The sequence below is a fragment of the Natrix helvetica genome (genome assembly GCF_964273705.1).
Source record: "Natrix helvetica genome assembly, chromosome: 2".
In the NCBI taxonomy this organism is placed as follows: domain Eukaryota; kingdom Metazoa; phylum Chordata; class Lepidosauria; order Squamata; family Natricidae; genus Natrix; species Natrix helvetica.
In genome coordinates this window covers 113059756-113081868 of record NC_138552.1, presented here as the reverse complement: position 1 = coordinate 113081868, position 22113 = coordinate 113059756, and the positions used below count along the sequence as shown (strand labels likewise).

The window sequence follows — 22113 nt, the reverse complement described above, 5'->3', positions numbered from 1 at the left end:
GTACTTCCAGAGCGTACAACCATAGAGCGTATGCCCAGAGCGGCCACAGTCGGAAGGCTCAGTTTGGAAACTGCCGAAAAAGCCATGCTGGGATGGCGGTGGAGGCAGAGGTGCTCTGGCTCTGCAGGGAGAGCTGGGCTAGGGCATCATGAGCTGGTCGGTGCACAAGCAGGAGTGGAACAGCCACTCGCGCAACCCACCTTTCCAGCCGTGCAGAGATTTCACTGGCATTTCTAAGGTGCCAAGCCACAGGAGCAGGGCAACGGCAAACAGGTACTCACGCGGCTTGGCAATACCCCTAGGTCAGTGAATGGTGCTGTGCCCAGCTGGAAAGGGTGTTTGCTGGGTGGCTGCTCGTGAGCGTGGTCGCTTCATGGCTGCTGTGTTGCACTGCTGTGACAGCGCAACACAGCTGTTCGCCCCTGAGGCTGTGCCCAGCTGTTTGAGCCCGCTCACAAGAGAGCAGCCGCCTGGCAGCCCCAAAACAACAAGCCCTCCCCTGATAATAAGGCCCAAGACATATTTTGTGGGTCAAAAGAAAACAAGACCCTGTCTTATTTTGGGGGAAACACGGTAATAAGCAACAATATGTGTGACCCTCACAAAAAGGAAGACACACACAGCAAAGAGTGAACAATAAGCTTGGCCCTCCCTCCGCCAGCTCACATTTTTATAGTAGTTTTTATTCAAATTCCATGAAGAAAAAAAAAAAACATTCTTCAGGGTTAAGTACTAATTCAACAATTTTGTATTTTGTTACCAAGAGTTGAACAATATGAATATGCAATGCATATTTACAGACAGATCCTATTTCTAAATCTTTAAGAAGGAATGTAGCAGATTATATAAAATTATTTATAATCTAAAGATTTAACGGCATTTCAAATAGATAAAATTAATAGGGAGAGACAAAGCTATTCCGCAAACTATGTGTCTCAGACCCCGTAAAGTAATTTTCAGCAAAGCTCAAAGCTCTGAAATCTGAAGTACAATAAGGGAACCATGTTGCCTTTTGGGGGGAAAAACTTGTCTTTTTATGATGTCCCTCAGATGGGCTAATTTACTTCTGTTCAATGACTTGTTTGAAATGAGCACATTAGGTTCCGGTATGAAATATTAATACCTGGGTTTGGATATCATCTCCTGTAACAATATTCCCAACTGCTCGCAAGGCAGGTGATATCACTTTGTAGTCATTGTGCCTAAAACAAGAAAAGGGTGCAGTTTAACAGATGTAATACTCTGTTATAATCAAGAAGCACGTAAGTAATCTTAAACAAGTAAGACTCCAAAAAATCCAAACCTGATTAAAAAATACCACACAGGAAATTATTACTAGATTGTAAAATATACAAGGTAGATATATTGTGATGATTGCTATGTGGTGTCAGTTTTTATACTACCTCTTTTCAATGAATATTCATGAACATATGACATTGTAACATTTCTGGCTATGTTTTGCTTTTGGGTTGTACGTAATAGTAATACTGAATATCGCTTATTATAATATTGCTGTACAGTTGTTAACAAATACTGAAACCAAATTTGTCACAATCCTTGAAAACGAGTCATGAATGTTTAAAGAAAAACTGCGTATCAAAAGTAGACAGAGCTACATCACAGTATGAGAAGGGACTGTGTGAGTCTATATATAAAAACTATATATAGCTTAGAGATTTAAATTACCAATAATTAAAAAATACAATATGGCGAATGAATAAGGATCTAACTTCTACTGTTGAATGGGTAAACCATGTGTAAAAGAAGTAACATATTCAAATTCAGTACTTTTTTTAAAAAAATACTATTTTGTACTTTGGGAGGAAAAAGCCACTCAATTACTCTAAGGGGAGTCCAGAGTCCAGTGCAAGCAAATGTTTAAACAAATTCCTGTTCTTTGAATCAGAGATTTTCACTTCTTAGAAACTATAGCAAATCACTAAAAATATAAGCACCGCTCTATATTTTCATAATTTAACAGTTAATTTTGGAGCAAAGTGGATTTTTTTTCGTGAAATGTATAAAAAGATTCAACTCAGTCTCTTTGTATGTCTCCTACGGTGTAAGTATAGTTCATACTTGTTTAGTATTACATTTCAGAATGTTAAGCTATGTGATCCAGCATTAATTACACATGAACATGAAGTCAATAATTTTTCATATTAAATTTTGTAATTTTGGGAAAACAGAGGAAGCTGTCGGATGAGGGGAGGGAATCATATATGTACAAAAACCATATGAAGCTCTAATTTATTACTTCCATTCCTCTTTGGCCAGTTGGTGGATGTCTGTTGTTTGTATGTGGGAGTGAAAGGTGTGTAGATATGCATCAGCTTAAACAAAATGTGACTATATTGTTCTTATTAAAGCTACAGTGTTAACCAAGGATTCTATCCATGCTATTCTGTCATTTAGTATAGATAACCCAGTCATCCTTAATCACTCTGAGTTTATTATATCACTGAGATATGTGCAGTTCCCCCCAAAAGCCTCCAATTGTTAATCTTGGTTACATGTCCAACAATGTCAAGATGCCCCTTCCCAGCTGTTCATGAACTGTGAAGCATAAGAAGAAAGAATTGTTTATATAGGCTTCAATGAGTGACAAAAAGAAGATTGGGGAACTACAAGAGATATTGCAAATGGGCAAGTTTTACTTCCAAATAAACACCTTACTCTGAAAATTATTCTTCATCAAGATCACATAGCTAGATAGAAAAATGTGGTGTAAAGCCAATTTGACTGCTTGTTTAAATGCTATTCAAAAAGGAGGCACTGGAACCAAATGAATCAGTCAATGAATGTGAAACAAACATTGATTCAATCTTACACTGATACAGGAAACAGAATAACTTAATGAAAAATCATATGTACTTGATCTAAAATCCCTTACATCAACAGCTCTACAAGTCTCCTACATACTCCAGCATCAATCACAGCCTGAATTTTATCATTGGGTCCATCAGACAAGTAGGAGAGAGCCCAACATGCATCTGCTAGAACATCTGTATCATTAACAAACAGCAGCCATGAGAGTACACTCAGACAGGGTGACACCTGCAAAGGTAGAAAGAGGAAAATAATTAATCAAATGGTTTCTATGAAAATGACTCAATAAATGCTTCTTACTCAGAAGGTTGCCAAAATTGAATTCTTATGTATAAAAAGAGTGCTCCATTATACATCAAGTTTAGATTGTAAAACTGAACCAGTCCAAAGATTAAATAATTGTAGTGAAAAAATGTAACAACAATTGGATTATCACTGTTGGTTTTAATATTCTGAAATTAAGAAGAATTTCACAGTTTCTACTGAAAAAATAAAACAAAAATTTAGAAACCAATTCTCCTTTCAGATTTTAGCAAACTGAAATATGTATTGTTTATGATATGACAAATTGCTGGTCCTTTAAATGCCTGTCCATTTAGTAATACATTTGCATTTTGTATTTGATTTTGCATAACACTTGGAACCTTACAGAGGTAAACAAACTTTTTGCTGGGAAAGGACTCCTGCTTTCCATACGCATCGAAATTACTGACTTCCTGTCTAAATTTCTAATGGATAACTGTGGCTTTAAAACAAGCCACAGATATAATTACCAGTATATGTTGATGAAAAAGAAAAAAGACGTATCAAAAGTTTTTATTTTTTAGTCTCTTGGAGCACATTTTTAAACAGTAAGAATGGTGGAGATTTGAATGCTTATTCTGGAGTAAACCAGGAGAAAACAGGCAATAGAGAAGGGGACATTCTGACTCTCACACTAGAACAGCAATGCAGCTTCTAAACTCTTAAGAATATATAAATTAACCTATTTTTTAAATTAATGCAATTATTCATTAAGAAAGTTACTCTTATCCTTTGACCATTAGGTTTACTCAAAAATGTTTGAAGAGGAATTCTGTCAAATAATTTTTGAAAGTCCAAATAAACGATATTGATGAGGCCATCTCCAACCATGCTCCTCTTGACACTCTCAAATGTTTTGCTCATGAAATCAAGATATACTGTATTACATTTACAGTATTCCCTCATTGGGTTTTCCCATTCCCCCAGTTATACAGCAGTTTATATGTATTTCCTCAGGTAGACAAGTTACCATGTGTTCTATACACATCACAAACTCCTCCCGTCATCAACTATATGGGGGAGTGTTCTTGGTATGAAAGAATGTGCATTCATTATCCAAGGATTAGGATTCTCCTATGGGAACATGTCAGTCTTCTTTGAAATTTTTGTCAGGCTCCAGCTCACACACTTCAGAGAATTCAAGGATTTTCCAAACCCTTCCAAGACTCTTTTCTAGAAAATCTCCAATCCAATGACAAGGCAACCCCCCCACCCCAACAAGTTCACAGCTCAATTCCGGAATGACTTCAGTATGAATCCACAAAGCTGGAGAAATCTACAAGGTAAGACAAAATTGAAGCAAGGCAAGGCACAAATACCAAGGTCCACCGTCCAAGGTCTGGAGACAGGGTTCAAGGCAAAGGCAAGTCCAAGAGGCAGATCCAAGAGTCAAAGCACAAATCCAGGGTCTAAAATACATGGTCATGGTCAGGAAGCTCAACTAAGAGGCTGGTAAATGCTAGATACCAAAATAAATGCATTGTTCCCAATGTTGTTTCCCTCCTCCTCCTGCACTAAATAGCTGGCACTCAGTGCAGCCCATTGAGAGGGGCAAGGCTGCAGCTTCGTAAGTAAGTGGCCTGATCTCCATTGCTCCTTCTCTTCTCTGCCCTGCATGCTCTTGGGACTGGGTGGAGGAGGCAGTTCCTTCTCCTCCTTGCTGGCCAGCTGCAGCTGCACACTCTCTCCATCTGAAGCCTCAGGGCTGTCCTGCTGCAGCTGGGCCTCAACTGACTCAAACTCAGCTGGAAGCTCATCTGATTGTTCCCTGTGATTGTTCCACTGTGCTTGGACTTGTTGCTCTCTGGTCAAAGCCACTGGCCGCCTCCGGGCCTGTTGCTGCCTCTCCATATGACATGCCTGGGACCGGCTCATCTTCCGTCGAGCTGACATCCGGAGAAGCATCCAGGGAGGACATCAAAATTATGTCCTTCCCCAATTTCCTTATTCTTCTTGATAGCAAGCAAGTTTTTTTTTTTGAAGACTGAAATAAAGTTAATACCTCCTAAATTATCTCCCGTCTGTATTTCTCCACCTCTCTAGCTCAAGTATCTGGTGTTCAAGAGAATGAACTTCTTCCCTAAGCACAAGATCTCAGTGCACCAAGCACAAGCCTATGACTTAGGCAGATGAGCATAAAACTGACATCCTGTGCAATATACCAAAAATAAAGCAGGTGTTGTTGGCAAGGCTGGCTTACTGTTTCTTTAGAAATGTTTTTATTTCACCATAGGAGCTATGTTTTACCTCCTATGATATATTTCTATAGAGTTTGGACCCCTGTCTTCTTCCATGTAGATCTCTTGTTTTTCACTCTGAAAAAAATCAATGGTTTTGAATAAGTTGTCAAAAAGGGAAAGAAATCTCCCATTGTTTCTCAATTACTGTACTTGAAGTGCTTTTATTAATAATGAGAAATTGGCCACTTCTTCTCTGTGCAGGAGCCTATTGCTATTCTGAAGAAATATTCCAGAAAGATTACTTATAGGGTACAGAAAAACAGCAATAATTGGAACAGCTGAGAATGAGAAAGTAATTGTGAAGAAGACATTCTGGGAAAATAACCCTCTTATGAACAACTTTTTCCACAAATAGAAAAAGTAACAGGGAAAAAAACCCAGAAAAGAACAGAACCGAAGAAGCTTCTTGGCTGAGAAGTGAAATGTTTTCAAAGAAAAAAATTCAAGAAAGCCCAGTTGCTTTTTGGAAAAAGCACCTTTCGGACATTAATTCTCCTTGAATTTTATTCTGTACCTTAACAAAATCTGGAGGAGGATTCTTCCCTCTGCAAAGATTAGATAGTGCCCATACTGCATTCCGAGTCATGGTAAGACGATTCTGTTTGGAAAGCAATCTGAAAATAGAAATAAAAGGTTTGCAATATCATCTTCCTGCATAGTTGATTGACACTATATTAGATATTTATTATTCAGGCTTATGAGATGCATTACTTACGAACCAACTGTAAGTATCTTTAATGAGAAATAAGTTTAATAAGTTAATAAGAAATTACCAATTTGTCAAACACTTCCTTATTTTATCTACACTACACTTTTTATTTCACCTTCATCAAGGAAATGAAGGTGGCATAAGTCAGTTTCCATCCAAGCACAGAACAGATTCAGGTTATTTAGTTGTAGGATGGCCTGTTAGTTCATATACTGAAATTAGTTTGATGTACTTTGCTGGTAAACAGTTTCTTTTCACAAAGATTGTACCACCCTTGCTGATAAATCTGAATACCATTTGTATCACTTACTGTAATAGAGGGGGCAAGATGTTGCAGTCAAGTACATAGTCTCTACACATGGTACTATCACCTGCAATATTACCTAGAGCCCAAACAGCCTGAGAAAGAAAGAAAAGAATTAAATATGTTTCCACTATAAAGGCTTTTCTAATATTATGCATCTAAGAAGATTTAAAGACTATACTTCCAAGCTAATTATCAGTAAAATAATACTACAATTTAAACAGTAACAAACCATAAAGTCACAATAAAACAAGACACAACATAGCAATCTAGTAAGATAAAGTAACACTATAAAGACAATTTTCAGTTGTGGGGAAATCCATACTACTTCATTTCTCCTTTTCCCTTTTTATTTTCTGAGAATCTAACCTGTTCCTGTACATCTTCAAATTCTGAGCTGAGTAGTTCTATGAAGATAGGAACAGCTCCTGCTTGGATCACAATCCGAGTTTGAAGGGAATTTCCAGAGGCAATGTTAGTCAGAACCCAAGCGGCTTCAAACTGCATCAGGAGATAGAAAAAGCTTCCGTCACTGATTTTTAAAATATAACATTAAATTCCATTAGTTTATACTCATTTGCATTTACAGGGTAACATTTAAGTTACCAATAATAACAAGAAACACAAGGAAGTTCTAGTATCTGAGTATCTAAGCATCTATAGTTTCTCCAGTGATACTATCTAACTTAGAGAGTTAGATCAAGATAGATCTAATGAAAAAGTTCTTACATATAGAAGGTTAAACAGAAATTGCTGCTTTCATTCATAATATAATTTTAGTGTCTAAACCAGCCTATTTATGGTGTATCAGTTCTCAAATTTAGGAGTTTTATCTTGAACTCAATTTAATATTCTCCCCACAGCTTCCTGGAAGGGAAATATAGAAAAACTCCATATGAAACTCAATACTGCCCTTATGATATGGGTGCCATAGAAACCACAGCCATGTTTTTCTGTATTACCAGTTCTACACAGCCATTCGCCACCAGTTCATTACCTCTCATTTCTTTAAATTTCCTGGGCACTCTGATAGCTTTTAGTGGTACCATCTGTTAAATAATCAAGAGAAATTTCTCTAAAAGTAGCAAAATTTTGCTAATTATGTGTAAGCTTCATCCACAATGGTCGCTAGTAGTTCTCGTTGATAGGGGATAGTTTTGTGTTGTTCATTTTATTGATTGTATGTTTATTGATCAATGACCAAAATAAAGTTCTATGATTGTCTATCTAGTAATCTATCAAAATTGAGAGAGTCCTTGCCAAAGTTACAGCAACAATGAACAAGTAATAGTTACACTTGACCCCCAAAGTTACAGCTGCAAAGCCCCAGCCACCCCCGCAATGCACAGCTGACCTTCATCATCTTCCTTCCATTGCTGACTAGGTGCACTGCCCAACTTGGTCCTCTGTGGCTGTGCCCTTCTCCAAACAGCATGCTCCATTCTCACAATGCTTCAAAAAGCTTCTGAAGCCTTCCAAAGCATTGCAAGACAGTTGTGCACTCCAGTCTCCAAATTGTGCATGCCATTCTCACAATGCTTCTGAGGTCTTCTGATGCATCACAAGAACAGCATGTGCAAATTGAAGAATGGTAGGCAGAGTCTTCTTAAGAGGGTTCAGATTTCAGAAGCCATCCAAAGCATTAATAGAACAGTGCACATTATTTGTGGAATGGTGCATGCTATTTGGATCATTTGTCTTAAATACCATTAAACTCACATTTTTATAAACAAGCCACAGTGCAAATTGTGATTTAAGGCACATGTACAAAGTGATTAACATGGGGAAAACAAATAAAGAGGAAGAGAAAGAAAATGATTTGACTGTTTAAAGGCCATTTTAAAATGAGCCTCTTGGGGTGCAATTAAAAAAAAAAAAAAAGGGGGGGGGGGAGATGCCACTAAAATCTCCAGAACTACCTGTCTTTATTTTCATATCTACAATTATAGATACAAAAGTATCTGAGTCTGGGCTTGCATTCCTTTCAGGAGAATCAGACGGAAATTCATAACAATAGGGAAATCTTCAGGGAAAGTAAACAGCAGCCCTTAAGTCTTCAGTCTACTACCTGAACAACATTACAAGTCTCATGGACCAAACTAGTATTAGTTCAAGCTGATCCTTTGGGCAGATTTGTGTAAAGAACTCTACCAAACCACGCAATGTAAATTGTGACGAACCCACATATTCCACTTGTGTAGCCTTATGGTGGGTAATTTTATGCAACAGCAAGTGTTGCTGACATCTGCTACATGTATTCCCTAATAAATATACCAATGTAACTGATTAAGATACAGTATGATTAAAACAAAGAATCCGAAGAGTAATATAAGAAAAATACATTTGTTTTAATATTCTTGGGAGCACTAGATGAATTGATACAGGTAGTCCTCGGCTTACAACAGTTTGTTTAGTGACCATTTAAAATTACAATAGCACTGAAAAAAGTGGCATGACCATTTTTCACACTAATGACTATTGCAGTATCCCCATGGTCACGTGATTTACATTCAGATACTTGACAACTAATTCACATTTCTAATGTTTGCAGTGTCCCTAGGTCATGTGATCACCTTTTGCAACCTTCTGACAGACAAAGTCAATGGGGAAACCAGATTCACTTAACGAATGTGTTACTAAATAATCAATTCCAGTGATTCGCTTAATAAATGTGGCAAGAAAAGTTGTAAAATGGGGCAAAACTCACTTAACAAATTTCTCACTTAGCAACATAAATTTTGGGCTCAATTGTGGTTGTAAACTGAGGACTACCTGTAGTGAGAAAATGGCTTGATGAATTCTGTCTTCCACCTTAATTTAAACTCAAGGGATTTTGCACACAAACATCTCACTAGTAGAGGGGGAAATGTTATAGTACATCAAGAGTGTCATTAAAGTTTACTATTAAAGATGCATTTATTTGTATACTTATGCATCCATTTGGGAATTTAAACAATTTATAAGCAAAGAAACAGGAAATAAAACATTCACTCCTCCCAAATGGGTGGAAATAAACTAAAATGAGACAATGTTCTTTGTAAAAATATTTTTTTAAAGCTGAACTGCTAAGTTTTTCACAATAAATCTTTTCATTTCATTTATTGGATTTGTCAACCAATTATGAGTTATCATACAATAGCTTGACTTCCGTGATTTTAGATTTTTTAAATTATGTATGAATATGCATTTTACAAACTAATGAACACACAAACATCACACCTGTAATGTGCAGTTTTCCTTCCGTTTCAGGAACTCCACAAACCTGGCCACAACTCCTGGTGTGCTGATAACTTCATCTATAGGAGGATTTGGTTCTGTTTGAGATGATACAAAATACAAATATATTAAAATAACACTGTTATTGTTTAAATATCAAGCAATTTAACATTTGGGCAGATAGCTATAGTATGCTCTGTATCATAAACGCAAAACCATTCTTTTAAGATATGGTCTGAATCACATTTTGAACCAGGTGCTATTTTCTCAAAAAGAGAGCAAATAAAATAAAAATTAAGGTAATTGTTAATTAAATGATAAACATATAGTCCCACTCCAACTTTTAACTGATTTTAACTATAAAATATATGATAGAATTGAGTATAAAGTGCATGAATAGATTCATGTTAAAGGTTTTAAACGATTTGTGCAGTCATATATTTTGTGCACTTTATCCCAACTATTTCTCTTTCACATACACACAACATAAATTGCAGAATTTAACTTTTCACCAACTGGCTTTCTACTCCTATAAAACCAAACCATTCTAGGGCAACAAATGCAGACAGGGACTCTGTCCTTTATTTCCTTCCCTTTCTAAAAGATTTAGTTTGCCTCTAAAGAACAATAGGTAGTTAGGTAGACTGAAATTCTCCAGGCTTCCTTCCCTTCCCTCTCAGTTCAGTTTTCTTCAGTATGTTATTTCTTTTACAAACCTTTTATTTTATTTCATTTCATCAAGTGCCTGCCCGAAGATTAGGAATTTGAAAGTAGAGTCATGATAAGAATGGAAAACTAGTCTTTATCCCTCTGCTCAATGTCACAGTCCCTCCTCCCATCTAACGATGACAACAAATATGCAAACAAGTGTGTGGAACCAGATACGGTTGGAACTTCAATAGTCTCAAACTACCGTGTTTCGCTGAAAATACGACATGTCTTGAAACTAAGATCATGCCAGATTGTGGTGTTGGGCAAAAATATAAACCCTCCCCCGAAAATAAGCCCTAGTGAACGGGTGGGTTTAGCCAGAACAGGGGGTAGCCCTTCCTTTCCCCGGTCACCTCAGGGCTTCTTGGCCCCTTAATCGGATCAGCTGGGCCGCTCCATTCACAAAACAGCTGATTCACGGGTGCCGCTCAGGCCTCTGCCTTCAGCAAACTCCGGTCGCTTTTGCAGCCAATTGCAGCTGCAAAAGAAGCCGGAGCCAAGCAACACAACCCAAATGCCTCATGCCTTCCTTGCCTAACGGTGACAGTCACAGCTCGCAATTCTGTCCACGGAACAGGAAAAGAAGGCATGGAAATCAATACACCTGGGACATTGGAAGAAGCCATGAGGGGAGACGCTGCTGCCGAAGGGCAGGAAATCTCCCCCCCACCCGCAGATCGTCCTTTCAAAGAGGAGTTTCACCAGGATGAAGGCGACACAAACGCCACCTTCAGCCACATCCTAATCCTGGTGAAACTCCTCTTTGAAAGGACGATCTGCAGGTTGGCGGGGGGGAGATTTCCTGCACTTCGGCAGCAGTGTCTCCTTGCAGGGCTTCTTCCAATGTCCCAAGTGTATGGATTTTAATGCCTACAGGAGGTCGTTTCTCACCTGCATATTCACACTGAAGGCTCAAAATGGGGCGTTTTTGCAAATGACTTGAAAATGGGGAGGGAGATATTCCTCCCTCTCCCCGTTCTGAAGGTCAGCACAGACTGAGAAAAGAATAAGATACGAAATCCCCCCTTCCCATTTTCAAGGTTTGAAAAACACATTCCAAGCCTTCACATTATCCAGGATTGCAGGATTGAAGGCATACGGGAGGGAGGATTTTGTCTCTTATCCTGTTTTCAGTCTGTGACCTTCAGAACAGGGGGAGAGGCAGGAATATCCCCCTCCATATTTTCAAACGGTTTGCAAAAACGTTCCATTTTGAGCCTTCAGCATATTGCAGGATTGAAGGATTGAAGGCTCGGAATGAGGCATTTTTGCGAATGGCTTGAAAATGGGGAGGGGAGATTTTCCTTCCTCTTACCCTGTTCTGAAGCTCAGCACAGACTCAGAACAGGATAGGAGGCAAAATCCCACCCCCCCTTTTTCCTGGCAATCGTTCTTTTCTTGAGATCACAGCGCAGACGCACATCCCCCAAATACTCTATCCGAAGCTTTCTCTGCGTCTGTGCAGAGCTCCCAAGGAAAGGATGGTGTGTATGTGTGTGTGAAAAAGAGATCCCTAACACTCCCCCCCACCAAGGCAGCCACATCCCTCCACTAACCTGCTTTTCTGCTCCATTCTCCACTGCCATGTGCAGGGCAAGAAAAGTAGTTTGTGGGACTACATCCAACTTCGCGAGATCTTCTTCTTCTTCTTTTTTGTGAGAACTTGGATGGTATTTTCTGGCATTTGTTTTACCACAGACACACAGTCTACTTTTCTTGTCCTGCACGTGGAGCGGAGAATGGAGGCCAGAGCAGCACAGTCAGCTGGTTCCGCGGCCAGCAGGGCAGGCGAAGGCCAGGATGCAAGGAGAACTTGGGTCATTGTGGCCACAGGCAAGCAGATGGTGGGATGGAGAGAGTGGGGCTGGTGGGCTTGCTGCTTCCTGCACCTGAAAAATAATAAGCCCTTCCCCTCTAATAAGCCCAAGGCCCTGTCTTATTTTTGGGGAAACACGGTATAATTTAGCTATCTGAATGGTTTTGGAAATAGAAGTGTTTGCTGAATGATTCTTTGTCTTCCACAGCGAGAGAGGAGGAAGAAAAGGACAATTTTAAAAAAGCAGCTCATGGGAATGATACAATAGGGGACTCTAGGAAAAATATGCTTCCCAATTTCTACTTCAATAAGAGAAAGCAACAAAAATGAGTTTTTGTTATATAGTGCAAATACAGAGACAGAAGATACGCAATTCAGCAATTCTATTTGTTGATCTATATGTTTCATTCTACAAGGCACTTTCCTGTTTATAAATTTTCTTCAATTTAATCTTATTGGATTAGCTTTCAATGCGCTTAACTGTTAACTACCAATAATCCAGCTTTTTTTTGCTAAATATCTGCATCTTTATTTTAATTTGCAGCCTCTAAACCTGTACGTTTTTCTCAGAAATGTCACTTGACTCTACTCCCTAAAACAGAAAAGTAAGATGCCAAGAAGCATCTTTTTATGTGGCATTTTAAAATGTTTTCAATATTTTTTATTTTTTATTTTAAGTCTCACTTTTCCTTATGTTGATTTTCATTTATTTCTGTGCCATTTGTCTTGAGTATCTTTTGAAACAGATAGGAATATTAAATAAACAAATAGTGAATACTCCACACCCACCCAGAAATTCAACTGAACAAATCTAGCAATAGTGTAGAGAACATCTGGGTTAAAACAAATGGATCAGCAAATAAAAACTACTATTGTTGATGTCAATTACTGTTTGTCCACATAAGGAAAAGATACTGCAAGTGTATCTAAAACCAGATTGCAAATATTTTTTAAATGGAGGAGAGGAGTTTAATCATCCAAATCAATCACTGAGAAAAACTCTGTCAAGTATAGTTCTAACCAAATTTCTGACTTGTGTTAAATTACTCCTTCAGAGGGTGAAGGAATATGAGCTATTCTTAGCATGATTCTAATAAAAATATTAACATTCAATTAAATTTGACTATAGTCTAAAACATACTTTAAACCTCAAAAAGTGGATTTTAATAAATTTAGAGCAATAATCAAGAGGATCCTGTGGCAGAACACTCTTTTGGGAAAAGGGGCTTAAGATATATAAGAGTTTCTTTAAAAGGAGATTCTAAAAGCACTATCACAAACAATTCTAGTGAATATAAAATGGAGGACATAAAAAGAAGCCCATATGACAATTAAAAAGCATAGTGCTATTGAAAACTAAAGTTCAGAGTTTGTGAAAGATGCTGAGGATAAAGATGAATGCATTGAGCATAGAATTATAAGAACCAATATTAGGGCCTAGTGCTTTTTTTTAACAATTATTTGATTTAGGAGGTAGCAGTAATGCATATTCATTCTGTAGATGGCTTAAAATTGGATGGGATAGTTAATATCCTTACTAGAAAGAGAAATTATGATGTAGCTGCAAAAATGACAAATACAACTTTACTCTAGATCAACAGACTTCTAAATCATTCTGCACTGCTCTAACCATTCCAAATACTGTGTTTCATTCTGGACCCTACATTTTAAGGATTCAGGAGAACTGGTTTCAGGATTCAAGAGAACTGGAACATGTTCATGGAAAAGTGATGAGGATGGTCAAGGGACCAAAACCTAAGTTCTGTGAAGAGAGTTGAAGGAATTATGCAAAATCAAGTCTTAAGGATAGATTATTTAGAAAAGAATAGGAATGCCACACAGAAGGTATTCCTTGATGTTGCAGAATCCAAATAGAACCATGGATTTAAGCTGCCAGAAGGCAAATTTCAATTAGATTATAAAAATGTTTTAATTGTAACAGTAATTCAGGTGAGAAAATGAAGACAAATTGTGGACATAATTTAAAAAAAAACACATGATAGATTAAGCAATTAGTTATATTCAATATGCTAGTGATCAGATAATAAACATTGCCTTTAGGTATTAATAAAGACCAAGAGTAGCATTTGGATCTGAATTCATCTTGTGTTGCAGAATTAAGAATATGATTACATACATATTTTAAAGAAGGTTATGTGAGGGTGCATGTGTGAGTATGTGAGAGAGGAGATAGGAAAACTACAAAAGATATTCTGAGTGATCTACAAAACAAGAACCTAATAGCAATAGCAATATGCAAAATCTACTTGAAACAAACAAATCCTTGCAATTACCATAAAGATTCCTTTTCCTTCAGTGGAAAACTCTTCTGGGTTGCTCCTCCCATTCAGTCTGATAGGCACTAAAGGTTTTGCATGCTTCTACTGTGGAAGAAAGCAGCCCCTCCCCTTCAGTTTTTGAGATAAACTCCTTCAGAATATAGAAGGATGAAAAATAAAAGATAAATTGGAACAGGTGTTTTCCTCTGCTGGGTGGAGTATTCACTTGAAAGGGATAGATGCAATCTATGCCCATCAAGGTGGCAATTTTTCTCTCCCTCAAGATATTGGTTGCCTCACTTGCTACATAGAGAGCAGGTCCCCTGTGTGGTAGCGTAGTCTCCTTTGCCATTGGGGGAAATGGGTCGCGAGGATTGGGTGGGAAGAAGTCTGCCAAGGTTACCTGATGCATCCAATGGCAGAAGTCCAGATGAAACGCCGATCACTTGGTCGTGGGAGATGGGGGATTGGCTGCCCGTTGTCTCTAGGCTTAGTCCCTTCCTACCCCATGGTCTCTCAGCTCTTCATGGGGATTGAGGGAGTTCTGTTCACCTGCAGAGGTGGCACAAGTGGAATCTATTGACTCAGCTGTTGAGCCAAGAACTGCTCCTGGGATAGTCTGTGGAAGGGAGGCTGCTGCCGAGGGGTAGGGGGAAGACTTTAGGAAGACTGGTACCTTTTCAAATCAGAGACACACTGTAGGTTTTGATCCTCCTCTTAGGGCGATTGAAGAAGAGCAACCCAGGTAAGGAAAATTTCCTCCACTGTGGAACCCTGGATCCCTAGATGCACATTGTTTTACAAAACTGAATAAACTCTAATCTTGTAGGGAAAAAGCAGAGCAGACTTCATCTACAGAATACTTCTATGGACAGCTTATGCACTAGTTCATTCTGTTTTCTGACTTTGCGCTTTCTATGATCTCATCATCCAAAAGTAAAGTGTAGTTAAATATGAGTAGTTTACATGTATATGAATGAATGATGAATGGAACAGGAAATTAAAATATTATTATTTAGAATTACAATAAGCTAATTTCATCTACCTGCTTCTCCTATATATAAATATGTATCCATAAAAGTTATATAAAATATGAATTACTTTACATTGTGTTCTAAATTTCTTTCCTCTACAACCTCTTTGGGGTGGTGGGTATTATATGACATTCTGAAAAACCCCTGTGAGTTCAGCTGCAAAATGATTACTGAGTGGGCACATAGGTAGATTGGAATAAACAGTTGCTAGAGCAATGTATTAATTAGGAACCGAAGGGCAAAATATTTTGGGATATATAAGAAACACCTATTAGGAATTCCTAACTAAATGTAGCCTTTCTTAAGACTCTATTCCTGCAGGGCCAGCCACAAAAGACCCCCCCCCCCCCCCCAATGAATCTGCTTTAAATTATTTGAATCAGGTGCAATGCACGCATCTATGAATGCTCTGGATTATATTCTGAATTCACATCAATGCATAGCTTCAAGGCATCAATTTACCAGAATGCTAACTACAAACCCACACCCTCCACCAAAACATGAACTATGACCCGTATTTACCTTTGTCTATTTTCTAGACATGAAACAGAAATGCAGGGAAGCAACCATTCATCTTGCATTTTTCTAGGAGAATTTGGGGATCATAGGCATTCTCAGAAATAATGAAATAGTTGCATATTTGCTCTAAATTTGCAAGATGCCATCCATCCAATGTTTTTAATTATTTTTTTAAGGTAGGAAATTGAATAGGAATGAGCCTGATTAGCATCCAGGGAGGTTTATTTGGCACTGGTACTCCTCGGTTCCTTACCTGGCATCCTGTTAATGCGCAGTAACTGCTAATAATAGGACAGCTTTGATGAAAACCCACAAGACACGCCTAGGAGCAGCAACTTTCTCTTGCACTCACCTTTTGAAAGAAGTTTTCGGAACTTTTGGGTAGCTGAGAGCTGCTGTTCTGGACTATTGGAAAATATCATCTCAGTCATGTCGGAGGTGATCACTGCATTCTACAATTCCAAATGGAAAAAATTTTACCTAAAAACACTGCTTGAAATTTCTAAAAATTAACTGTAGCAAGAAATGTCGCAAAATGGGGCAAAACTCACTTAACAACATAAATGTTGGGTTCAATTGTGGTCTTAAGTCAAAGACTACCAGTACAACCTAATATAGGTACTCCTCGACTTACAACAGTTCATTTAGTGACCATTCAAAGTTACAGCACTGAAAAAAGTGACTTATGACCATTTTCACATAACCGTTGCAGCATTCCCATGGTCACATGATCAAAATTCAGATGCTTGGAAACTGCCATGTATTTATGATGGTTGCAGTGTCCTGGATCATGAGATCAACTTTTGCAACCTTCTGACAAGCAATGATGGGGAAGCCAGATTCACTTAACAACCATGTTGCTAACTTAAGTTCCAGAGCGCGCCAGTTTGGTGTAGTTGTAAGACATCAGGTTGCAAGCCCAGATACCATGAGTTCTAATTTATACCGTAGGCACAAAGCCAGCTCTCAGCCCTAGGAAACAGGTAAGGGCAAATCACTTCTAAAAAACTTGCCAAGAAAACTGCAAGGACTTTTTCAGAATCAGGCACAACTGAATGGAAGAAAAAAGTCCTGAAGAAACATACAATAGAAAATAAATTATTTTAGTTTCTATCAGGGGTGTAAAAAAAATCTGCCATTGATTTTGTTAGAAGCAATATCTGGTTGAAAGAAGATATGGGACCACAGCTAGCAAGAATGAAGTTCAGTACTTCCCTTTAAATAATCAGGTATAGCTTTGAAAATGATGTTAGGCTAGAATTCCCCCCCCCCTTCCCCAGCATTGCGAATATCCTGCACAAATACTGTAACTTAGAGGTTTCCAGAGAGATTGTTCCTCCAATATAGAATGTTCATGCAATTAATAGGTATCTTGATTCCAGAGAATTGTGTTTTGCTTTACAGCTTTAGAAATGATCAATAATAAAATTATTACAATGGCTGGTCACACAAAGGCATAAGCCAGATGTTCAGGCTGGATTTTGCATTTTATTATGGACTTACAGATGTCATTTCCATGTTATTCATTTGAGTTTCATGGAAACCTCCATCTGACATAACTTCCTCTTCTGTCTCTTCATCAGCTGTGGCAACATTTCTACGTTTAAATAACTAGAAGAGAAATGCAATGACATTAAAATTAGAAGTATGTAATTTAGAGAATAAAACAATTCACAATTTATCAAACAATCATAAGGTCCTAGACCCTATAACCTCATCAGTAATGTTTGAAAGAAAATGCTGGGAGTGACACAAAATAAAACAACTGTTAAGAGAAAATGGAGATTATACAATCAGCTATATACAATGGATATATAAAGTCTACACAACTCTGTTAAAGTGCCAGGTTTTTGAGATGTAAAAAAAACCAGTCCAAGATAAATTGCTTCAGATTTTTTTTCCAGCTTTAACCAAACATAAAAGCTGTTACTATACAATTGAAAAACAAATTGAAATCATTTAGGGTGAAATATAAAAAAACGTACAGTAACATGGTCACATAAAGATGCATAACCTTAAACTAATACCTTATTAAAGCACTTTTGATTTTATGACAGCACTCCGTCTTTTGGGATAGGAGCCTGGCACATCTTGCCTTCAGAATCTTTTCCCATTCTTCCTTGCAAAAGTGCTCAAATCTGACAAGATTTCAAGGGCATCTCCTAAGCTTTTCAGGTCATCCAGATTTTTAATTGGATTTTGGTCTGGATCCTTCCAAAACTTTGATCTTCTTGTGATGAAGCCATTATTTTGTTGACTTAGAGGTATGCTTTGGGTTATGTCATGTTGAAAAGTGAAATTCCTCTTCATTGTCAGCATCAGAGGCTGAATTGCCAAAATTGAGTGATATTTGGAACTGTTCCTAATTTGACTAAAGCCCCAGTTCCAGTTGAAGAAAAACAGCCCCAAAGCATAATACTGCTACTACCATGCTTCACTGTATGGTATACTTTGATGCTCAGTGTTGTTTTTGTGCCAAACATACTTTTTGGAATTATGGCCAGAAAGTTCAACCTTGGTCTCATTAGACCATGGGTGTCAAACTCAATAGTGTAATGTGGCATATCGTGACTTTTTTGACTTTGTGGAGCCAGGGTAGCTATGGCCTATATGTGACGTATCCAACCTGTGACCACCAGTTTGACAGGCCTGCATTAGACTATAACATTTTCCCACATGCTTTTGTCAGACTTGACATAGGTTTTTGCAACGTTTGTTTTTCTTTGTAAGAAAAGTTTCTGTCTTGTCACCCTACTCTACAGCCGAGACATATGAAGAAAACAGTAGATTATTGTCACATAAGATACACAGTACTTGCCAGAACTTCCTGTAGCTCCTTTAATGTTGCTGTAGGCCTCTTAGCAGCCTCTCGGACCAGTTTTGTTTTTTCATCAATTTTGGAGGAACGTCTAGTTCTTGGTAATGTCACTGTTGTGCCTTATTTTCTCCACTGTTGATGACAGTCTTCACTGTCTTCCATGATATAACTAATGCCTTGGAAATTTTTTGTACTGTTTTCCTGACTGATACCTTCCAATAATAAGATCCCTGTTATGCTCTGTAAGTTCTTTGCAGACCACGGCTGCAAAAATTGTATGGTAAGAGGCAACTGAGTAAATGTCTTCTAACAAAATCCTACAACAGCTTAATTTTATATTGGCTTGATCAGAGTCACTTTAATTGATGGCATGTCCTGACTACTATTTAATATCAGTATGAATGTGATTGGTTAATTCTGAACATAGCCACATCCCTACTTATGAGGGCATGCACACTTATGTAATCACATTATTGTAAATTTTTATTGTTATCTTTAGCCCTAAAAGTTTTCAGTTTTTCAATTGAATTATACAGCTTATATGTTATATTAAAGGTTGAAAAAAATATGTGATTTATCTTTGTCTGATTTTTTAACATATCAAAAACCTGGCATTTTAACAAGGATGTATAGACTTTCTATATCCATTGTATACTGTGGAAGAGAGTATAAATAGAGCAAAATACAAACATTGTGCAATACACTCGAAAAAACCTATCCCTCCTGCACTTTTAGCTATCATATCTATCTTTACTAGCTGAAAGGCTGTGGATATTCTGTTATACATCTATACATCCATAACAGAATGACCAAAGGCTACTAATATCCTTCAACCTAAAGTAATGGTCTCTGAATTTCAGTCCAATTTAAGTGGGATGTAAGAGTATAGTGGAGAAGGATCGTCCAGTTCCCTTTACAACAGCTTTAAAACATGAAATACTAGCTCTTCCAGAAGATTATCAACTAGATCAAAAGTTTCCAAACTTTCTTAGTTGTTGGCTTCCTTAGTTTATTTAGTTTGGGAGTCACAGAGCTAGATATTGAAAGGGGCTCACAGTTCCTAATTAAACTTCTATTTATTTCACATATTTTAAAATAATCAGTGACATATTTTCTGTAAGTTGGAGAGTAGGTAATAGTAAGCATAAACTGACATCCTACTAATTTTTGGGTGGAATGAAAGAGATTTTCTGAATTTCAATAGCTTCCAGGAGCAGAATACTCAACATATTTAATGTTATTTCATATAGAATGTAAAGTGAGTTCTTTAAATTACTGCAACACAACTATCATAGAAAGTTCAAATAGAACATTTATGAGTGGAACTCTTTTATCCAGCACTGGAAACCAAAGAACACCAAAAGCATGTCCAAAAGCTGATGTTTTTTTCTTCAGTATTATTTCACAAGAACATAATTACACATTTAAGAATTTTTTTTTAAAATAGGGAATAAAAATATTTATTATGTTCAATAAATGAACAGTATATAACGTATTCCAATCTAAAACATGTTACATGTATATAGGAAGGGGGAAATTTTATATAACACATAACAAAATTTAGATTGAATAACAGAACCATGTCCTTTTGAAAGTAAAAATTATAAACAGAGCCAGTAAGAATGACCAAATTTCTTTAAATGTGGTGGTATCCACTATGAATATGTGCCAGCCTAAAAGAGGCACTGTAATAAATGTATTTTATGGTTTTGTTAGCTCTTTCGTCACATGAGGAAAGCCTTTGCCAAATAGGATGCCCTTTTATCTCCCTTCTAAGACTGCTGTGGGGTGGCCACTGAATTTAGCTAGGGAAAATGCCTTCTTATATTAAAATGTTGTGATTTGGTAAATATTTGGCAGGATGAAGAGGCTAGTCAAAAATATATCCATGGGAAGAGATGCTAGGTTTAATTGGCTAGCAATATCCTCAATTCATTGTTTCAAAGCTGCTGCTCCATCCTCAATGTTTGAACGTGCAGGGCTGATTTAAGGAAATTCCAGGATAAATCAAAATTATCAATAAGAATCCAGGACCAGACTTAAAGGGGCAGTTTGTAAAACTTTTGGTGCAGTATGTAAAAATGTGCAAACAAGTGCTGGTCTTAATTATAGTTCCAGCCTCACAGAAAAAAACTGCATTTGAGACCCAGCAAGGAGCTTGGAATGTTCCTTAGAAATTTAATTTGAATGCTTTCTCAAAACAAGGAATTATACAAGCTTAGTTGGGCACAAAAAACGGCTGAGCTCTAACACTTGGAGTATACAAGTAATAAATAATGCCTCTTTAATATATAAGAATGATAGTAATGCTGAAGTAACAATCTCAACTTTCATTATTTTATTTATTATCTGTGGTATATATGCTTTTTCTGTGAGATGACAGCATGAAAGACTATGCCTATGCCTTGAAATTGAAATCATTTGATTTCAATTAACGATATATGTTCTTGGGAAATCCATGTTAACTTCAAATAATCACTGAACTTTTTCCAAATGTTTACAGATCTGTCACTATGAACTGCACTAGCATCTTCCTAGATATCAAAGTCAAACTGATTGGCCTTTAGTTCCTGGACCATTCTTTCTCTTACTTTTGAAGATAAAGTCAACATTTGACTTCTTTTACTTAACTGGCCCTTCATCATCCAGGAAATTCATAGATATGGCTACTGCGAATAAATTATTACAATATACTACTTTTAGTAAATAATTACATCATTTTATACTGTTTAAATTTCAAAGATTTCTAAACTGCTATCATACATATACACACACAATAATGTTGTTACTACCTGCCAAAAAGTATGTCTTTCTTAAAATCAATTAATAATTCCATTAAACCAATTAAAATTTTGGGAAATCCATTGGCTTAAAAAAATTAAAATGCTGGAACATAAAGCATTAGAAAATTTTACAATTAGAGGTAATTTTATTCATTTCTGAACTTTATTAACAGACTTTTTCTTAATTGTATTTGAACATGACTTTCTGGGAAGAATATTTTTTGTTTCATTTCCCCCCTTTTCTTTTGCTTCTTGATAATTTCCACTAAATATTTTATGTATATATGTACGTACATACGTATGATACATATGTATGTATTTTATGTATATATGTATACATGAATATAGCCCTTTCCATTTTCAGTGTTCATAGAATTTCATTCTACCTGCTCCTCTCGTTTTTGCTTCCGCAATTGAAGGCCCTCTTCTTCCCGACGGCGCCGCATTTCATCAGGGTTCAGAGACTTGTTTTTATAACTTTTGAGTCGAAAATTCTCTTTTCCTGAAGATGTCATGGTTTCTAAACAGTGATTAGAAAGGAAATCTGTATCA

General features: G+C 37.2%; 1 protein-coding gene across 2 annotated transcripts in view; it reads right to left on the bottom strand.

Annotated features, from left to right (window-relative positions):
* The window catches only part of KPNA1 (karyopherin subunit alpha 1), a 45098-nt gene that overhangs the window by 12328 nt on the left and 10657 nt on the right, over positions 1 to 22113 (bottom strand). For both annotated transcript variants that reach the window (XM_081943241.1, XM_081943242.1), the window contains exons 2-10: positions 21948 to 22081; positions 17464 to 17571; positions 16313 to 16412; positions 9605 to 9699; positions 6755 to 6886; positions 6392 to 6480; positions 5887 to 5986; positions 2894 to 3057; positions 1124 to 1202 (exon numbers count right to left, since the gene is read on the bottom strand). In XM_081943241.1, coding sequence (XP_081799367.1) covers positions 1124 to 1202; positions 2894 to 3057; positions 5887 to 5986; positions 6392 to 6480; positions 6755 to 6886; positions 9605 to 9699; positions 16313 to 16412; positions 17464 to 17571; positions 21948 to 22076 — 996 coding nt within the window. In that variant the 5' untranslated portion in view covers positions 22077 to 22081. The remainder of the gene's footprint in view (positions 1 to 1123; positions 1203 to 2893; positions 3058 to 5886; positions 5987 to 6391; positions 6481 to 6754; positions 6887 to 9604; positions 9700 to 16312; positions 16413 to 17463; positions 17572 to 21947; positions 22082 to 22113) is intronic.